Below are 17,431 nucleotides of genomic sequence, written 5' to 3'. Positions count from 1 at the left end.
CATACGTAGTGCCTTGGCCTGCCTCGCCTGGCTGTAACACCGCGTTCCCCGCTTACGCTCACCGCGAGAAAAGTTGCGGCCGGTCTAGAGGGGAGGACACGACGAACATTGCGTTCTCTGTAGTCTGGCCATGGTGTTCACTTTATTCTTTGACATGCCGTTGACTGGTGACCTTAGTCGACGCTCTTCTGGCTGTCTCACCGCTTTCTCTGATTACGATCTCACCGTTAACTACTGCAGATACCACAAATGTGCGTCTAATCGTTGATCATGGACGTTAGTCGTCGGGATGGAAATGTGCCACCAAGCCTCAACTTGGGGGCATTTACGTTAAACGGTGCTATAGCTGCCAAACAACAATAAAATAGAGCAAGCTCTCCTATATCAATGTACAGTGAACATTCAACTACTTCTGTAAGGACACGTCTTACTTTCGTGTTATCCCGATTCCTATGACGCAGAGATCAACCGTTTTTTCTTCACTCGCTACTGTTCATTAGAGTTCATTAGCTACTATTTGGAAAATATAAATATTGCAGAAAGCGCCAGTTTAACATAACTACTCTATAGTTAGGCATCCAATATATGCAAGTTTCTCACTTTTTTTTCTGGCATTGCATGTATTCCTTGTATTATTAAGGCGAAAGCTTTAGATGCCTCATCAAACGCGAAAATTGACCGTCGGCGTCGGCGTTCTGCGGCGTCGGGAACAACACGAGTGATGCGAAAAATCATGACGTGATGATGTCTTGATGACGTCACAAGTCGCCAATAATTGGTGACGTCATTATGAAGTCATCACGACGTCCTTACGGTGTCACGTAACGTAACGTCACATGATGCCGTCATCACATGACATCGTAGCTTGGGCAAATGTGTACCGATCACGGAAGCAGCGCAAAACCAGGTGGGGTGCCTCCGATCCTGGAGGCCGTGCAATACCACGTTAGGTGCAGAAAGCTTTCGGAGGGTGGCGGGGCAGGATCACCGCATAGACTGAGAAGAGAAAGATGCCTTTCACCTTCGAGTCGTCTTAGGTGAACACATAAGGGCTCCCGTGAGTTTTCTAGTGCGATGCGTGTTTTGTGTTGTGGTATTCCCTGCGTGCATGCGAAAATTTTTCGACTCCTGGGGCTAAATTCACAAAACTTTTAATTCGTAAGTGCGTTTTCCCATTGGTCAGCCGGCTTCACTAATGATATGTCCCGCATCGTCATTGGCTGATATATTATCTTACGAAAATTCATGGCGTAAGACGTTTCTGTGAATATAGGCCCCGACTAACAAGGCTGCATTATGGTCAAATAAATTACGCAGAGAGTTGTACTGTACATATGTTGTAGACGTGAGTGTACTTCACCCTGATGTCACGTGACACCACATAAAACAACGGTCTCATCGGAGTACTGTCACGTTACGCTGGGCATGACTTTTGGTACATGGTATGTTCTAATGTTCACGATTTCGCTGTCATATTCTCGCAGGACCTGCACACTCTTGACCTGGGTGAATTCTCTGACCTGCAAGCCAACATCACCGCATTCCGACTGGTGGATCCACAGCGACAAGAAGTCGTGGACGTTGTTCGGGACCTGAAGATCGGCAGGGCGCTCTGGAGATACGGCGCCACTAACACTTCCGAGATAATTTCTATCGATGTACGGGAAGTCTCTTTTTATATTTCCAGAGTTAATGTGCGTCCTGTGAGGCTTGGTATATTCCCGATCAAACTGATGAACATTTCGATTCGACCATAAAATGCACTTCGCATACATTGTGATAACTTGAGCTATTTTCTCATTTCCCTATTTCATATTTATGTGACGTAAGAAGGCAGGGATCATAGGAGAAGCCGACGACGAAGTGCGCGTGAATAGAATAAAAGTATGGCGTATGAGCCACGGCACATCTCCCACCTCTAGAGTCACATTTATATGGGTGCTTTAAATTATCTGGACATAAAAAATAATTGATGACCAAAAACGAATACACGTTTTAAAGGAACCCTGCAACACTTTTCCAAGTAATCATTGAATAAATTCATCAAAGGAGTTTGTTGCCTCATGAAGTGACTGCCGTAAAAATTTGTAGAATCCCTCCAGTACGAGCAGAGTTACAGGGATTTGTCGCACGCTTTCTGTGCTTTCTCTCTCCTTTGGTATCAGAGAGCACGCTGAAAGCTACGCTGGGAGGTGGAGGGGGTGATGACAAGGGGGCAAGAAGCGATGTCCGTTCGTCAGCGCGCCTCATCACCTTGAGCAGTTTTCTTTCTTTCGTTTTTTTTTAATGCGTGACTTACGTTATAGTGTTTGCGAACGCGCTGGTGTAATCCACCTCTCTCAGGATGTGACTGCGCATGCGCCCTTCCGCTACCGGAAAAGTCGCGAAACGCGCCCTCGATCGATCTCGCCGGGTTTCGTTCTGGCAATACCGGTTGTCCCGGCCCATACAAAAACCCTGCCGAAACGGCAGAGGGCAGCACAGGAAAATGAAAAAAAGCTGATTTTATATTGCGTGTATATCCAGCAGCCTCGTATGAGGGGGGGGGGGCGCCGAGTCAGCCCCATACCATTACGCAGTCCGACCTGTACCGTCATTAATTGAAGTCCCAGGTTATGGCCATGCAGGTCCACTGATGTTGCATTCCAAGAGCTGCTTACTTCCCATTTCTACCCCCGGTAAGCCGCAGACCAAAGGCAGGCCGTTGTGGGTAGCACGTCATCGCTTCATGTTCATTATTGCATCCGCTGCGAAGGCTTTTTCTAACTCTGGGTGGAGGGTATCGCTGCGGTGAGACATCGCCCCCCCTCCCTAATGGGAAACCCTGCGTACGCCTATCTATCTATCTATCTATCTATCTATCTATCTATCTATCTATCTATCTATCTATCTATCTATCTATCTATCTATCTATCTATCTATCTATCTATCTATCTATCTATCTATCTATCTATCTATCTATCTATCTATCTATCTATCTATCTATCTATCTATCTATCTATCTATCTATCTATCTATCTATCTATCTATCTATCTATCTATCTATCTATCTATCTATCTATCTATCTATCTATCTATCTATCTATCTATCTATCTATCTATCTAGGTGTCTGTGCATTATTAGCTCAAGCTTTACTAAATGCATGTAGAGTGGCGCTCAATATGAGTTAAAATACAATGGCCGTGTTCGAAGGGGCACGTGAAAATAGTTTTCCATTTACTAGTAATCCCAACAGTGTTTACGTCACCGATTTTTTTCTATGTCGGCGCCACAGTACAGTGTTGGTGCCGCTTTGACCACGTGCAACATGTTCCGACTCCTATTGGGCACGGCTAATCTTTTTTTTTGAAAACATAGAGGTGTTGCTGAGGGCAATGTTTCTCCGAAACTCTGCCCTAACTACAAAAGGGAGCGACCCACAAATTACGTTATTTGTTCGCAGACAGACACCGCACTCATGTACGACGCTGTGACTCTTCTCGCCACTGGGCTTCACAACGCCGACCGTGTCATGCATAACCTGGACTTGCAGTCGCTCAACTGCGATCAACCCAAGCCTTGGAAACACGGATCATCCCTACTGGAGTCCATGAAAATGGTATATAGGCTTCCCAAGCAAAGCTTAGCGGCGCTGCTGCTCTTGACAGGCAGCGCCATCTCTGACAGAAAAAAAGAAACTGGGGTGTAAGCAGCGAGCGTTTTCCCTTCTCTCCACCGCATTGCCGCTCGCGTCTGTGTACGTGCGGAGCTCTCGCGGTGCAGTGTACTCGCGGCGCCTCACAATGTACCGCCTGCAGTGCGGGTTCAAAAGATGTCACAGCTGGATAGGTACTTCCGAAAAGCGAACTTGATAAAAGGAGAAAGGCTCGTCAATCACGTTAACGGTGAAGAGCAGACGATCGATGACAACGACGCCCGACTCAAAACGAAGTGCATTTCCCAAGTCGCGATTACACCGTGTAGGACTTATACCTCGAGTTAAGTTTCATTCTGTCATGTTAAAGATGAATAATGGTCCACAAGCACTCCGAAATGAAGCCGTACACGCTATGGATGTTCTGTGGTGTGGACTACGAATCATATGATTGTTGTTTTGATATGGCATGCTTAACAGTAGCAGCCGTGTACTTTTGTGAACAAACGTTTGCGGCGTGCGAAAAAAAGGAATTACACGGCCATGGCCCTGTTTCCTGAGAAGGTTAGATTCAAGTCCTCCGTGCCGCTGGAGAATCACCCGCCGATTCAGACGCGAGGCAGCTAGCTGAGCTTAACCACTGTGAAGCAAGATGAATTGCTCGCCTCGTTTTTTCGGCTCTCGTGTCATGCTTGCAGTCTCTTTTTATATCGACTTGACAGGCGTATAAAACCTGCTGCGCGAACGCGGCTACAAAATCGCACAAAGTCAGAAGGTGACAGATGGTTACTTCAAGGTTGCAAGTGCAACGCATGTATTAAGTGCCAGTTGTATTTAGCGGCTTAAATGTACAGGGTGTCTGTCCCAGCTATCACGCAGCACGATTTAAAAAAGAGGAACGGCGTTACGCGAATCAAACCTACAGCATATTGTTCCTAGTACACTAGAGTAGCCACTGCTTTTTCGTTAATGAGGTTTAATTAATTAGTCATAATTATATTTCTAACTCGAGAAGTACTCGCCTAATTGTCAAAATGTCAATTAGGCGTATGTAGGCATGTTCAAATGGCATCTAACGGCGCTACTTTCAACAACGTGCTAATTGCGCGCTCATTTTTTCCGGCTGATAAAGAAAGCCCGCTAAATATGAAAAATAGCACGTGACTACGCTCCCACCCGCAAAGGAAACCAGCGTCCTCAAATAAGCTTACTGCAAACAACCGCTTTGCCTGTTGCGAAAGACAGCGTTCCGCATTTTGGCAAGGGCCGCCAGCGATATGCGCGCAATTTCGCTGGGATTCAGTCCGTTCGATAGTACGCCGCAATCATCCATATCTCACGGCCGACTGTTCTCATTGATAACGCGGCAGGTGTTCTGATTATGGCCTGACTCTGTAAAGTCAAGCGGTGCGTTTTTAGGCCGGGAGTGGCAGATAGGGCAATGCGTTTTTTTTTTCTGCATTTTATTTTCCTTGATACTGTCTGCCTCATAGGGAGCCTGGTTGAGGGCGCTGGTTCCCGACGCGCGCAACACTCTAGTCACGTGTCACTTTTCATATTTCGCGGGCTTTCTTGATCAAGCGGAAAAAATGAGCGCGCAATTAGCACGTTGTTGAAAGTAGCGCAGTTAGATGCCATTTGAACATGCCTACATACGCCTCATTAACATTTGACTATTAGGCGAATACTTGTCGAGTTAGAAATATAATTATGACTAAATAAATAAACCTCATTAACGAAGAAAAAAGCAGTGGCTACTCTAGTGTACTAGGAACAATATGCTGTAGGCTTGATTCGCGTAACGCCGTTCCTCTTTTTTTAAATCGAGCTACGTGATAGCTGGGACACCCTGTATATCACACTAATAAAGTGACAAAAACAAAGCAAACCTGCAGAACGATGTCAAAGCATGCTGAAAATGCACAGACGTCCGTTCCGGCGTGATAAAGCAGCCTTCCCGACGCGTGAATTGCAAGCGCCGAACTTCTGACAATGTGCCGAGTTCAGTTGAATTCAACGTACCGCGCAACGCTAACGGTATAGCGCGAGTGTGAACGTTCAATAACGACGGGTAAGTCTCACGAACACGGGGAATCAAAACACAAAGTTGTTTCACCTACAACCGTAACTGGACTTTCACAATGCGAGAAGACAGCGTGTAATCATTACTGTAGTCGCTGCGTGCATGCGGCGAGTTACCTACCGATTCAGGTAGTCGAAACGAACGAAAGCGATGAACTCAGACAACCAAAATAGAAGGCGAGACAGCGCTGTCAGCTATCCACGCTTGCCGCCTTTATTTATCGTGCGACACGACCGGGAAACAATACAGTTTCACACGTAAATCGCGTGCCTTCGTGTTGTCTGCACTGTTGTGGCAGCCCAGGACACAGGAATACTTCCGACCTCACGTCCGCTTCCGTGGGGTCGCTTCTGTCATCGCGGAAATGCGCAGCTTCGCACAGCAACGTTCAACGTGCTCGGTTCAACGTGCCGTGCTGACGGCCCCCCAGTTACCCGCACCGACAGAAGAACACGCGCGCTACCGCTACGCCGCTACCGTGAAAGGGGCTGAGTCGGCCGCGCATAAGGTTCAGAGCTTTCCGACAGAGCCGCAGCGCGGCTGGAGCGGCGCTGTCGTCGCGCCGCAAACTTGAGCTTGGGTTCCCTATACACTGGGCGTGCCGACATGAAAGGCTTTGCATGTTACCAGCAGGGTATACCCCGCTCATCAATACACCGTCAAGAAACACAACTTGAACTTCGTTAAAAAAAAGACAACTCCTTTAACTTACCACTCAAGCGACAATCCTGTGAAATGGCTTAGTGTAAAGGTCAGTGTTCTCTTGGGGGAAAGAAAAGCTTTTAGTTCGCGGGAAAAACACATATAGGCGAGATTTCAAAAAAGGAAAGAACTCTCAAGGAAATTGTTCGTTAAATCAAATCGTGGACATTTTTCGTGGTGGACATAATGGCGATTGCTGCCAGCACTTGGCAAAGCGCATTTAGGAACAGATAGCTAGTGGGTTCTGCGCCTCATATGCAAAGCTCAGTGTAATGTAGCATGTACAACGGTATCCCAAAGATTTCCGACAAAAATATTCATTGAAAAGGTGTTTGGCGGTTCTGGACACCATATCAGTGATTGCAGTCAGCAAGTGCAAAGTGCACTACCGAACAGAAATTTCAGTGAATGCGGCGCCGGATTTACAGTACCCCGAATAGTGAACTTTATAACACCATATGCAGGATTCACTACCGAAATTGTTTGTGAGAATCCATCAACGGTAACACATAATATAAGAAAACACGCGGAATGCGGGAAGCGCAGCTTTCGCGCATATTAGCCTGAGAGTGAAAAATATAGCACAGTTGCCTTCAAAATGAATAAATCCTGACAGTAAGCAGAAATGCGGCTACATAATTCTCATCGTCGACGTCTATGCGATGTTCGCACGTGGTTTAGGATTCACTAAACATATAGCGGCGTCCTTAAACGTGTACCTACCGATAAATAGGAGCGCGCAATGCTTGTGATTTTCTGACTAACGATGGACCACGTTTGCCAGCTACACGCTTCAGTGCCACGCCAGAAGAGCAATTCAAAGCTTCGGCTTCATCGTGACAAATTTAGGCGCTCATGTTTCGTGTTTAAACTGAACCGAACACCTATATAATCCAAGAAAAATCACTGCTCTTTTCTTTATTTATTTATTACTGATGCAGACAACTATTAGGGGACTGACAGGTGACGTACGCATCGAACAGCGTGGAATTCGCGAGGATTTCTACATGGACGTAATTGAACTGAAGACGAAAGGAATGATAAAGGTGAGCTGTCTAGTTAATGTAGCATAATTATGTTGAAGTACGTAATCTTTGTAAAAAGCAGTGCCTTTACCTGCTAATTCATTTCATTTGACAAATAAGCGATTTATGTAGACCAACCTATTAGTGCCGAACAGAGAAGTGATTCATTTTTGTTAATCATTAAAATCTTGGATTCAACAGGTTTGAAAAAAAGTGCTGCAAATGGTATAATGGCTGGAATATTTATTTATTTATTTATTTATTTATTTATTTATTTATTTATTTATTTATTTATTTATTTATTTATTTATTTATTTATTTATCATAATGACCCTAAAGGCCCTCGAAGGAGTATTACATAGAGGAACAGATTCATAAAGCAAATCGATGTTTCCTTACACAATGTCAGAGAACAAAATCAAATTTCAAGACGAGAGTAGTGGCTGGCTGTACGTTTGGTGTAACAATTCCTCGTGCTTGGGAAACAAAGAAATAAGGACGTCTTCCACAGCGAGGCATCGTTGTAGATGGTTGCGGAATAATCTTGATCACGTGAACGTGCACCCAAACCTCGGAAAGTATACGTTCTTACATTGAACCTATATTTCAATACGGTCCTATTGGTCGGAGCGGAACCTACTTCGTTGTACTTTACAGCACAATACCATTTGTACTTTGTAATTTGGTACGCAAGATATTTTTGATTACACACTTATTACGCAGAGAAAAGAACGCAAAAAAAAGACAAGACGTGATATATTTCTACGCAGTATAATCGCCATCAAGTAAGTAATCACAGCTTCTGAAAGTTACTTTAATGTTAAAGTTTAACTTGACGCTTTACAAGATATCGACTAAAGAGGCGTGTGGGTTAATGTAAGTTTTCTTCGCATTTGCTTCAAATCAAATGTCATTGCCACGTTAAAGAGTATGGCATTTCCGTGCCATTATTGTCGCTTGCAAGTTGAAAACACGTGAAATGGAATACTCTACCAGATTATTTCAAAGTTGTCTGAGCAACTTCATGCTTACGCGCCAAGCAAAGTGGACGAATCCAAAATAAGCAAAGTTAATTTTTTCTATTATCGTGAAAATGGGCACCATTTCTTTTGTCCTCGCAGCGTTTATTCTGATTCTTTGACTGTAGTAAGCGGTTGAAACATCAGTACAGCTTAACTTTGATTACAACGCATTTTCACTCCTAACTTGACCGCATCGTCAACCTAGGAGCGCGAGGAACAAAACAGAAAGCATTGCGTCGTAGCTGAATAATTGAGTAACACAAATTGACTTAATTACTTCCCATCTATGAAGTGACTAACGTTGGCAGATATATTAGCAATGTAGTAGAATAGAGATACAGAGCGCTTTGTGGCAATGTACGGATCATAATCATTGTCCACACGTATTTTATTTCAATTTTGTTCATCTTTTTCCCTTTTTAAGGTAGCAACATGGCATCCAGTTAACGGCCTGGCATACTTCGTCAATTACACTCAAGTTGCCGAGAAGGAGTTTACAGACAAGCTCGAAGGCTTGACCCTGCGGGTTACAACAGTCGAGGTGAGCGAAAAAGCAAAAATAAAAATCCGGCAGATTGCACGCACTGTGGGACTCGATGTAATGCGACGCAGCCAGCAAAGAGCTGCACACATCGCCTTGTTTGTCTTTGAGCCAAATCAAATGATTCATGCCAGGGCATCTAGTTGACAAAAATTGGGAGACACTTAAGCTTCGACTTTAAGAGTTGAACGCGAGAGCGATATCCTGCCCCTAGTGCGCACTTTGAACACTACGAGTGTTTAACAGAATGCGCGCACTAAGGTGTGTGCCTCATGTAATGGGTAGCATGCTTTAAACCAGGAGCAGTTATGTTCGAGAAACTTTTTCGTAGTTGCGATGCACCCACTACGCGGTCTTAAGGGAATACGCGCAGTAATGTGTGTGCCTTTTGTAATGGGTGGCTGTCTTTAAACCACCAAGTCGTTAGGATATTGACATGGTGTGACGCCCGATGGCTATGTACGCTTGTACCACGCAATATTACTGCGACATTAGATCTCGTACTGTGACACCTGTATACAGCACGCGTATTTTTCGGAAGCATGAAAGTTACTTTCAGTGCAGCTCCGGGCAGAGGCGTGGCTGTGTGGTAGAACACCTGCTTGCCATGCATACGGCCTGGGTTCGATTCGCACTCGGACCCAACATTTTTATTATTTACTTTATTTGCAGCTTTTTCGATTTTTCGGTCACAGACAAGATGATGATTTTTCACTCACAACTAACGGCGCCGACACCTACGCCGACGGCGGAATTTCTGCGATACGAGCTCTTTAACGCTATCGCGTTAATATATCGCATGTTTGCCATGCACGCATGCATTCACAATCTGGTATATGTCATTCTTATGAGACGTATATTCCGGTATATACAATGCATGACCTATCATTTATATTCATCACGCGTTCGTGGCATGTTGCACACTTTTTTGGCATATATCCAGTTAACACAACGGCCGGAAGCGCACTATGGCAGTGTCATGTAAATCATACCGTACATGACGTGCATATAACATGATTCACATGTTGGGACCTGTCATTTATGTTCGTCATACAGTCACATCATGCAATACCAATTTTGGTGTATATCAAACGAGCGAAATGGCCGCGAGTGCACCATGAGTATGGCATGTAATTCATGCCATACATGACATGCATATTATGGTTTTCGTGTTTCCATCTGGCACTTATGTTCGTCATGCAGTCACATCGCGCAATACGAATTTTGATGTACATTAAGCGAGTGAAAAGGCCGCGAGTGTACCAGGAGCGTGGCATGTAAATCATGCCATACATGACATGCATGTCATGGTTTTCATGTTACTACCTGTCACTTATGTTTTTCATACAGTCGGGTCGCGCGATACCAATTTTGGTGTATATCAAGCTAGCAAAACGGCCGAGAGCGTACCATGAGAGTGGCATGTATATCATAACATACATGACCTGCATGTCATGGTTCTCATGTTACCACCTGATATTCATATTCTTCACGCAGTCACATCGCGCAATACCAATTTTGGGATATACCAATCTAGCAAAACGACCACGAGTGCGTCATGAGCGTAGCATGTAAATCATCTCGTACATGACATGCATGTCATAATTTTCATGTTACCACGTGTGAGCTATGCTCGTCATATAGAAATGTCTCGTCATACCAGTTTCCATATATATCTATTCATTTAAACGGCCGCGAGCGGCCCGAGATCATGTCATGTAAATCATGCTGCACATGACATGCGTGTCATGATTTGCACGTTAGGACCTGTCATTATGTTCGCCATGAACTCTTGTCACACCATACAAATTTTGCTATATATGGAATGAACGGAACGGCCGCAAGAGCCCCAAGGCCGTGGAATGTAAAACATGCTGTTCATGCCATGCAGATCATGAATTTCATGTTGTGACCTGTCATGTATGTTCGTACTACAGTCATGTTATGCCATACCAATTTTAGTATACATCCGATTAATGAAACGGCCAGGAGAGCACAAAGTCGTAGGCGGATAGATAGATAGATAGATAGATAGATAGATAGATAGATAGATAGATAGATAGATAGATAGATAGATAGATAGATAGATAGATAGATAGATAGATAGATAGATAGATAGATAGATAGATAGATAGATAGATAGATAGATAGATAGATAGATAGATAGATAGATAGATAGATAGATAGATAGATAGATAGATAGATAGATAGATAGATAGATAGATAGATAGATAGATAGATAGATAGATAGATAGATAGATAGATAGATAGATAGATAGATAGATAGATAGATAGATAGATAGATAGATAGATAGATAGATAGATAGATAGATAGATAGATACGCTCAAAGTCACAGGCTTCCCCTAACAAATGCTTCGCATTTAAAAGCCTCGGCCGCAAAAGGAAAGAGGAATGCTGCAATAATGAAGCACAGTGCGTTGTGGGGACACAATAAGTACGTGGTGTTTCGAGGTCTGTGGAAAAGTGTAATGGTTCCTGGGCTTACTTTTGGGAACTCAGTGGACGTATATGAGGTCGGAGGCGCAATCAGGAATGGATTTAAATCAAAAGACTGTGGAGCGCCTCGCGTTGGGTGCTCACGGGAAGACGACAAATGAGGCTGTAAAGGGCGATATGGGATGGATAGGTTTTGAGGCGAGGGAAGCTCAGAGCAAAATAAGGTTCGAAGAGAGGCTAAGGAATATGAAAGAGAGTAGATGGGCGGAGATGGTGTTCCATTATTTCCATAAAAAGAGCGTGGAGAAAAAGGACAGTGGAGAAAAAGAACTAGAAGGCTCACTAGTAAATATACGGCTTGTAGTGTAAGCGATATGGCAATAAATAGCGTTAAGCGAAGAGGATTTACTAGACGGCAGTTACAGAGAAAAAACCGGCTCTGAGTAACTACCGAAAAGGAAAAAAACGAAATAAGGAGTGATGCATTTAACGATAATTCAAAGGGAAGCGCTTTACTGCTTGAAGCGAGATCGGGTTTACTTAGAACGCGTAGTTTTAAAGCGAGATTCGGTAAAGAAGAACAATGCACGTGCTCTGGGAAAGATAAGAAAACGGCAGAGCACGTTTTGATTGAATGTGGAGATATATCCACCCAGGTGTACGTTTGGGCACGAGCCTGCATGAAGCCTCGGGTTTTACGGACAGCACTCCAAAGTTGAACAGACCCGCGATTGAAATAAGTAAGAGACGGTTAGAGTATTGGTGGCGGAAAATTAGAGAGAAAGGACAAAAATAAATAGTGGGAAAAATAAGGACATTCTGCCGAAAAGGGCAGAGAACTGGCCTGTGAATTTACGTTTTTTTTTTTTTTTTCTGTAGTAAGATAGATTTAACCGTAGTAGAGGCATTAGACCAACATTTTATAAAAAAGGGGAATTTTTTTTCTCTCGAGCCTGGTATCACGCTTGTCACCACCCCGTTATAAAGGGGACGCTCACAGCATCCATTCACCAAATAGGAAGGCGCTGACTGGCGGAGGGTCTCTCCCGCCACGGATTCCGCTAACGAGGCTCACCGAGAACGACAGCGTGCGCTCGCCCGAGAGCGGCAGTGCCGACGATGAGCGGATCCCGCCGTCATGGATATCGAGCAAATATAAACGCAAGAGAAACAAACGGACGGGGCGTGCATGGCATTTCCCCAGCATTCACTTAGTTGAGCTGCCCAAAATTTTCGTCTATCTTTTCACAGATGTTAGACTTGAGTTTCGGAAAGCACTAATGTTTTTATTGTTATTATTAAACGCATTGAATGGTAGGTTTGTGCCTTTCTAACGCCTGATACTCCTCTGCTATTGCATAGCAGTTGTCGCCATAAAGTTGTACACAATCACAAAGCTGTACAAATGTAGGCAGATAAACGAACACTGTCTCCTCAACAAAAAAAAATTGCAAAACACAAATATTCACATAAACGTAATAACCACGCTGAACGTAAAAGTTCGCCAAGATGTTTTCACACCAGATCTTTAAGCATTTACAGACTGTCAACTGCCACACTCTAACTGCAACAGTCATGTTTGCAGAAACAAATGCTGCGCAAATACAAAATTAGAAGAAACATGTAACCAAGAATACCGGTTAATAATAACAATGCGATCAATACTTTATTTGATTTAGTACCTTTGTGATATTTGTCATACTTCCGAAAATTGCACTAATGCACGCGCAAGAAAGTTTTGATAATTTTCTGTGGAGGTGTGGGCTTTGCCTGCTGCTTTCAACTGTACAGTGTTTGACTCAAATTAGTGGATATTAGTGCAGTAGGTGCTGCACTTAGTTTGTAACGGTCGTTCAGGACATTTAATTGAATTTCTTTACTAAAAAATTGTTGTTTGAATCATTTTGTTCAGTGAACATTTATATTTAAGCACTGACACTTTCTATATAGTGAGTGTCCGTCCTCGTTTTCATTTGCAAAATTGACGTTGTTGCGAAGAAAAGAGAAGAGAGAGAAGGAATATAGGAAAGGTAGGAAGGTTAACTAGACTATACGTTCAGTTTGCTACCCTACACATGGGGAGGGGAATACTAAAGTAACAGAGAGAGAAACAGAAGGAGAGACACATTTCGCATCACACACACAATGCCGAGTTGCACAGGCGGTCGCTCAATGAAGTTGCTTTCAAGTACTGCAGGAGGGCTCCTGTGGCTTTCTGGGCCGATGTGGTGTGCGACCAGGCTTCCAAGGTCTTTCCTTCATTAAAGCGCCGATCATCGAGTCTACTCAAGGCAAACTGGAGAGTCCGGCGATCTTCATCAAATTGGGGACAGCGGCACAAGAGATGTTCAATAGTCGCTACACAGTTGCAGCTGTCGCACATGGATGAATCTGTCATGCTAATGCGATGGCTGAATGAGTTGGTAAACGCTACATCGATCCACAACCGGCACAACATTGTAGCGTCACGTTGAAAAACCTTGAATGGTAGTTGTAGCTGGAGTAACGATCCAATGTTCTGTGGGCGACGATTCGAGTTAAGCGCAGAATTCCAGTACGCAAGCGTGGCATTATGCCCTATGTGACGAAGCTCTCTGCCAGCGTCTATTCTTGACAAGGGTACGAACAGTGTGGGCGCTCCATCGAGGGCAGATCGGGTAGCGTCGTCGGCGAGGTGGTTACCACTGATTCCACAGTGACACGGCAGCCATTGTAAAACAATGTCGTGTTCTTGATTAGTGGCGCGATGGCAAATTTCATTGATATGAGACACCAACTGGTGGTTGTTTCCACGTCGCAGGCTTCGCACGCATTGAAAAGCTGCCTTAGAGTCGCAGAATATGGCCCATCTACTAGGGGACTCTTGCATAACAAGCTCCACAGCGGCTCGAAAAGCGGCGAGCTCGCAGCCCGTAGATGTCGTGACGTGTGAGGTCTTGAAGTTGGCGGTGATTGATCGAGATGGTGCACAAAGGCACCTGTCGAACTTCCCAAGACCAAACCATCTGTGTAAACATGAATTCGGTTAGCATATGATATATGCAAAAGGTCCAATGAAATCTGCTTGCGGGCTGCAGATGACAGGCTTGCCTTTTTTAGATATCACCGGTACTTCAAGGTGCACAGTGGTTCTTTTCATGTACCACTCCGGAGATAGGGGTATGGTTGCGGGCGAGAATCTCCACGACATGGAATGCTGGTTAGTCGCACCAACTTTAGAAAACGCTGCCTTTGGTTTTCCCAGTGGCAAGCTAGCAAGGTGGTAGTCAGGCACTCTGAATATGTCACAAATATGTGCCGCGAGTTTGTCGACAGTTACAAATGTCGCAGTCGGGTGGTCTTTGGCAATAGCAATCATTGCTATCGTGTTAGCACACCAAGGTAGCCCCAAGCATGTGCGAAGGACTTGGCCTTGAATGCTTTGCAGGACCCTGATGTTAGTTTTCCCGGCGTTAGAAAGCACGGGCGTGCTATACCGCAAATGCCCCAAGAAGAGCGCTCTGTACAATTGAAGCATAGATGGCACGGATGTGTCCCACGTTTTACTGGCGAGAAATCTCATTAAGTGTTTGACAGAGGTGAGCGTCTTCTTCAAGTGCGAGATGTGAGCACTCCACGAAAGATCTCTGTCGATAATGAGGCCCAAGAATCGGTGATGTCTCTTATATGAAAGCCTCGCGGTGTCGATGAAAACGGGTTACCAGATCGTGGGCTTGCGACTAAAAGGGACTAAAGCGCACTTCTCGGTGGAAATTCTGAGGCCTCGAGCATGGAGGTACATCGACATTATTCTCTCTGTTTTTTGGAGCCGTGCGCGTACCTGGGGTCATGTCACTGCTGCAGTCCAGATGCATGTATCATCAGCACATACAGAGAGGTTGACTGATCGAGGTAGAATTTGGACAAGTCCAATGATCGTGAGGCTAAACGAAGTAGGGCTGAGAACCCCGCCTTGTGGAACGTCATGAGTGGTGTAATGGTTAACGGTGCGGCCTTCCGCAGTATGCACGAACAAGGTTCTCCTCAAATCCATCGAAACATTTCTCCACCGATTCCAATGTTCACCAAGGCATCAAGCCTGGCATCGTGCGTTACGATGTCATATGCACCTTTCCCATCGAGGAGCATTGCAACCGAGATGCGCTTGAGGTATTTCTGTTGTTGAACAGACGTTAGAAGGTCAATGACATTATCAATAGAAGAGCGGCCTCTTCAAAAACCAGCCATAGCCTCTGGATATATATTGGAGCGCTCAAGGTACCACTCGACACGTGTGAGGAGCATTCTTTCCATTACTTTTACCACGCAGCCGGACAGTGCAGCGGGTTGGTATGATGCCAGATCTAGCGGCGACTTTCCAGGTTTGAGGAGCGGTACCAAGCGGCTGCACTTCCACCTTTCGGGAACGACGCCATCGTTCAATGGCTAGTCGTAGCATTTCAGTAGTTGGACTCGGCCGCGTCTTCCAAGACGGCATAAAGAAGCGTATGTAATGCCGTCCGGCCCAGGTGACGATGAACGCCTGCAGGTGGATAGAGCTGCATCCAGCTCCTCGAGTACGAAAAACACATTCAGTTCGGGGACGCACGCTACAGGAACATCACCGAGAACTTCGTCACTCATGGCGAATACATTGTTCGCAATCGTCATGCAGAAATCTTCGGCAACGTCAACCTACAGGCGGCCTTGATGGAGAGCCAATGTGCTGAATGAATGTCGTTGTTGTGTAGTCGAGCCACGGCCACGCCCTATCCTCCATATAGGGGACATAGGCTTGCGAGGATCGCATTATTCGCAAGATTTCTTCCCCGTTGGTCCTCCAGCTTGTCCATTCGACGTTGGATTTTCTTTCCTAGATGTCGAGCGTATCTGAGGTTATGAATCCGATAAGTGCTCCTGTACCTCCTCTCAGCCCGCCTACGAATCGTTCGTAAACGTCAAGTTCCACATGGAATTCTGTACGCTTTGATACGTACGTAAAGGCGCACTTAACCGCTTCCATCACATTTATAAGTACATCCTCGAGGCCGCACGCTATATCATCGCACGCCTCTTCCGCCTTTGTCTTATACATTGTCCAATTAACTTTTCTGTAACTTGACGAAAAGGAAGTTGCAAAACCTGTGACATTCAAATACGTGGGAATGTGGTCGCTGCCGTGCGTCTCAATATCAATGAACAATCGCTCTTGTTGAGTGAATCCCCGTCACACCAGTGCCAGAGCCAAGCAACTGCTAATCTAGAACCACATAAATACGCTGAACTACCATCATTCATAGCGTTAAGTTCGCGGCGTGAGGCGAATTCAGCATGTTTCCGGCCTCTGGAATCAATTTTGGTGCTACTCCAAAGCAAGTGATGAGCATTGAAATCATCAATGATAATCCAGGGTCCAGGTGTCGCCGTCAAGGTGTCATGCAGTCTTTCACCGTCGAACCGACCAGATGGTGAGATGTAGGCGCCAATAAGCGCGAAGGCTACCTTATTTTCAACGCTGAGGCACACGTAATGATTTCCGTTATGGGGTTGCACCAAAGGTGCAATGTAGGTTAGGTCTGTGCGGATATACACAATTACTTTGCTGGGCTCAACACAAGTCGATGAAGTGAAGGCTTCGTAGCCAGAAAGCACTATCACTTTTGACAAATTTGGTTCACATATTACTAATATAGGAAATCTGTTGCCGAAAACGTACTGGCGAAAATAAGGCATCCGTGATTTAGGTCCTTTGGCATTCCACTGGAAAACTGTCGCACTACGCACTTAATCTCGGAATAAAGGCAGTGAACGAGCAATTGCGTCTACGCAAAGTTGGCAAGCAGTGGACTCAGGGCATCCAATACTTGCACTGCGCATCGTGCTATAGGCGTGTTCGTATTGCCTATAAGAGTGCGAATGGCATCGATGAGAGACTTGATCATTATCAAAATTTCATGGTCACACTCTGTCACCTCATCTAGGCGAG

The 17,431-nt window shown here is 45.0% G+C and overlaps 1 protein-coding gene across 1 annotated transcript in view; it reads left to right on the top strand.

Moving 5' to 3' along the window:
* Nucleotides 1-17,431, top strand: part of LOC119376055 (glutamate receptor ionotropic, kainate 2) — a gene marked incomplete at its 5' end in the record, with an annotated part of 43,814 nt that overhangs the window by 11,239 nt on the left and 15,144 nt on the right. Inside the window, 4 exon segments of the mRNA XM_049411357.1 lie at nucleotides 1,485-1,658; nucleotides 3,444-3,599; nucleotides 7,362-7,466; nucleotides 8,892-9,008. Coding sequence (XP_049267314.1) covers nucleotides 1,485-1,658; nucleotides 3,444-3,599; nucleotides 7,362-7,466; nucleotides 8,892-9,008 — 552 coding nt within the window.

Source organism: Rhipicephalus sanguineus, unplaced genomic scaffold (genome assembly GCF_013339695.2).
Source record: "Rhipicephalus sanguineus isolate Rsan-2018 unplaced genomic scaffold, BIME_Rsan_1.4 Seq1075, whole genome shotgun sequence".
Classification (NCBI taxonomy): domain Eukaryota; kingdom Metazoa; phylum Arthropoda; class Arachnida; order Ixodida; family Ixodidae; genus Rhipicephalus; species Rhipicephalus sanguineus.
The sequence above is the reverse complement of the archived record's forward strand: the minus strand, read 5'-3'. Positions and strand labels throughout refer to the sequence as shown.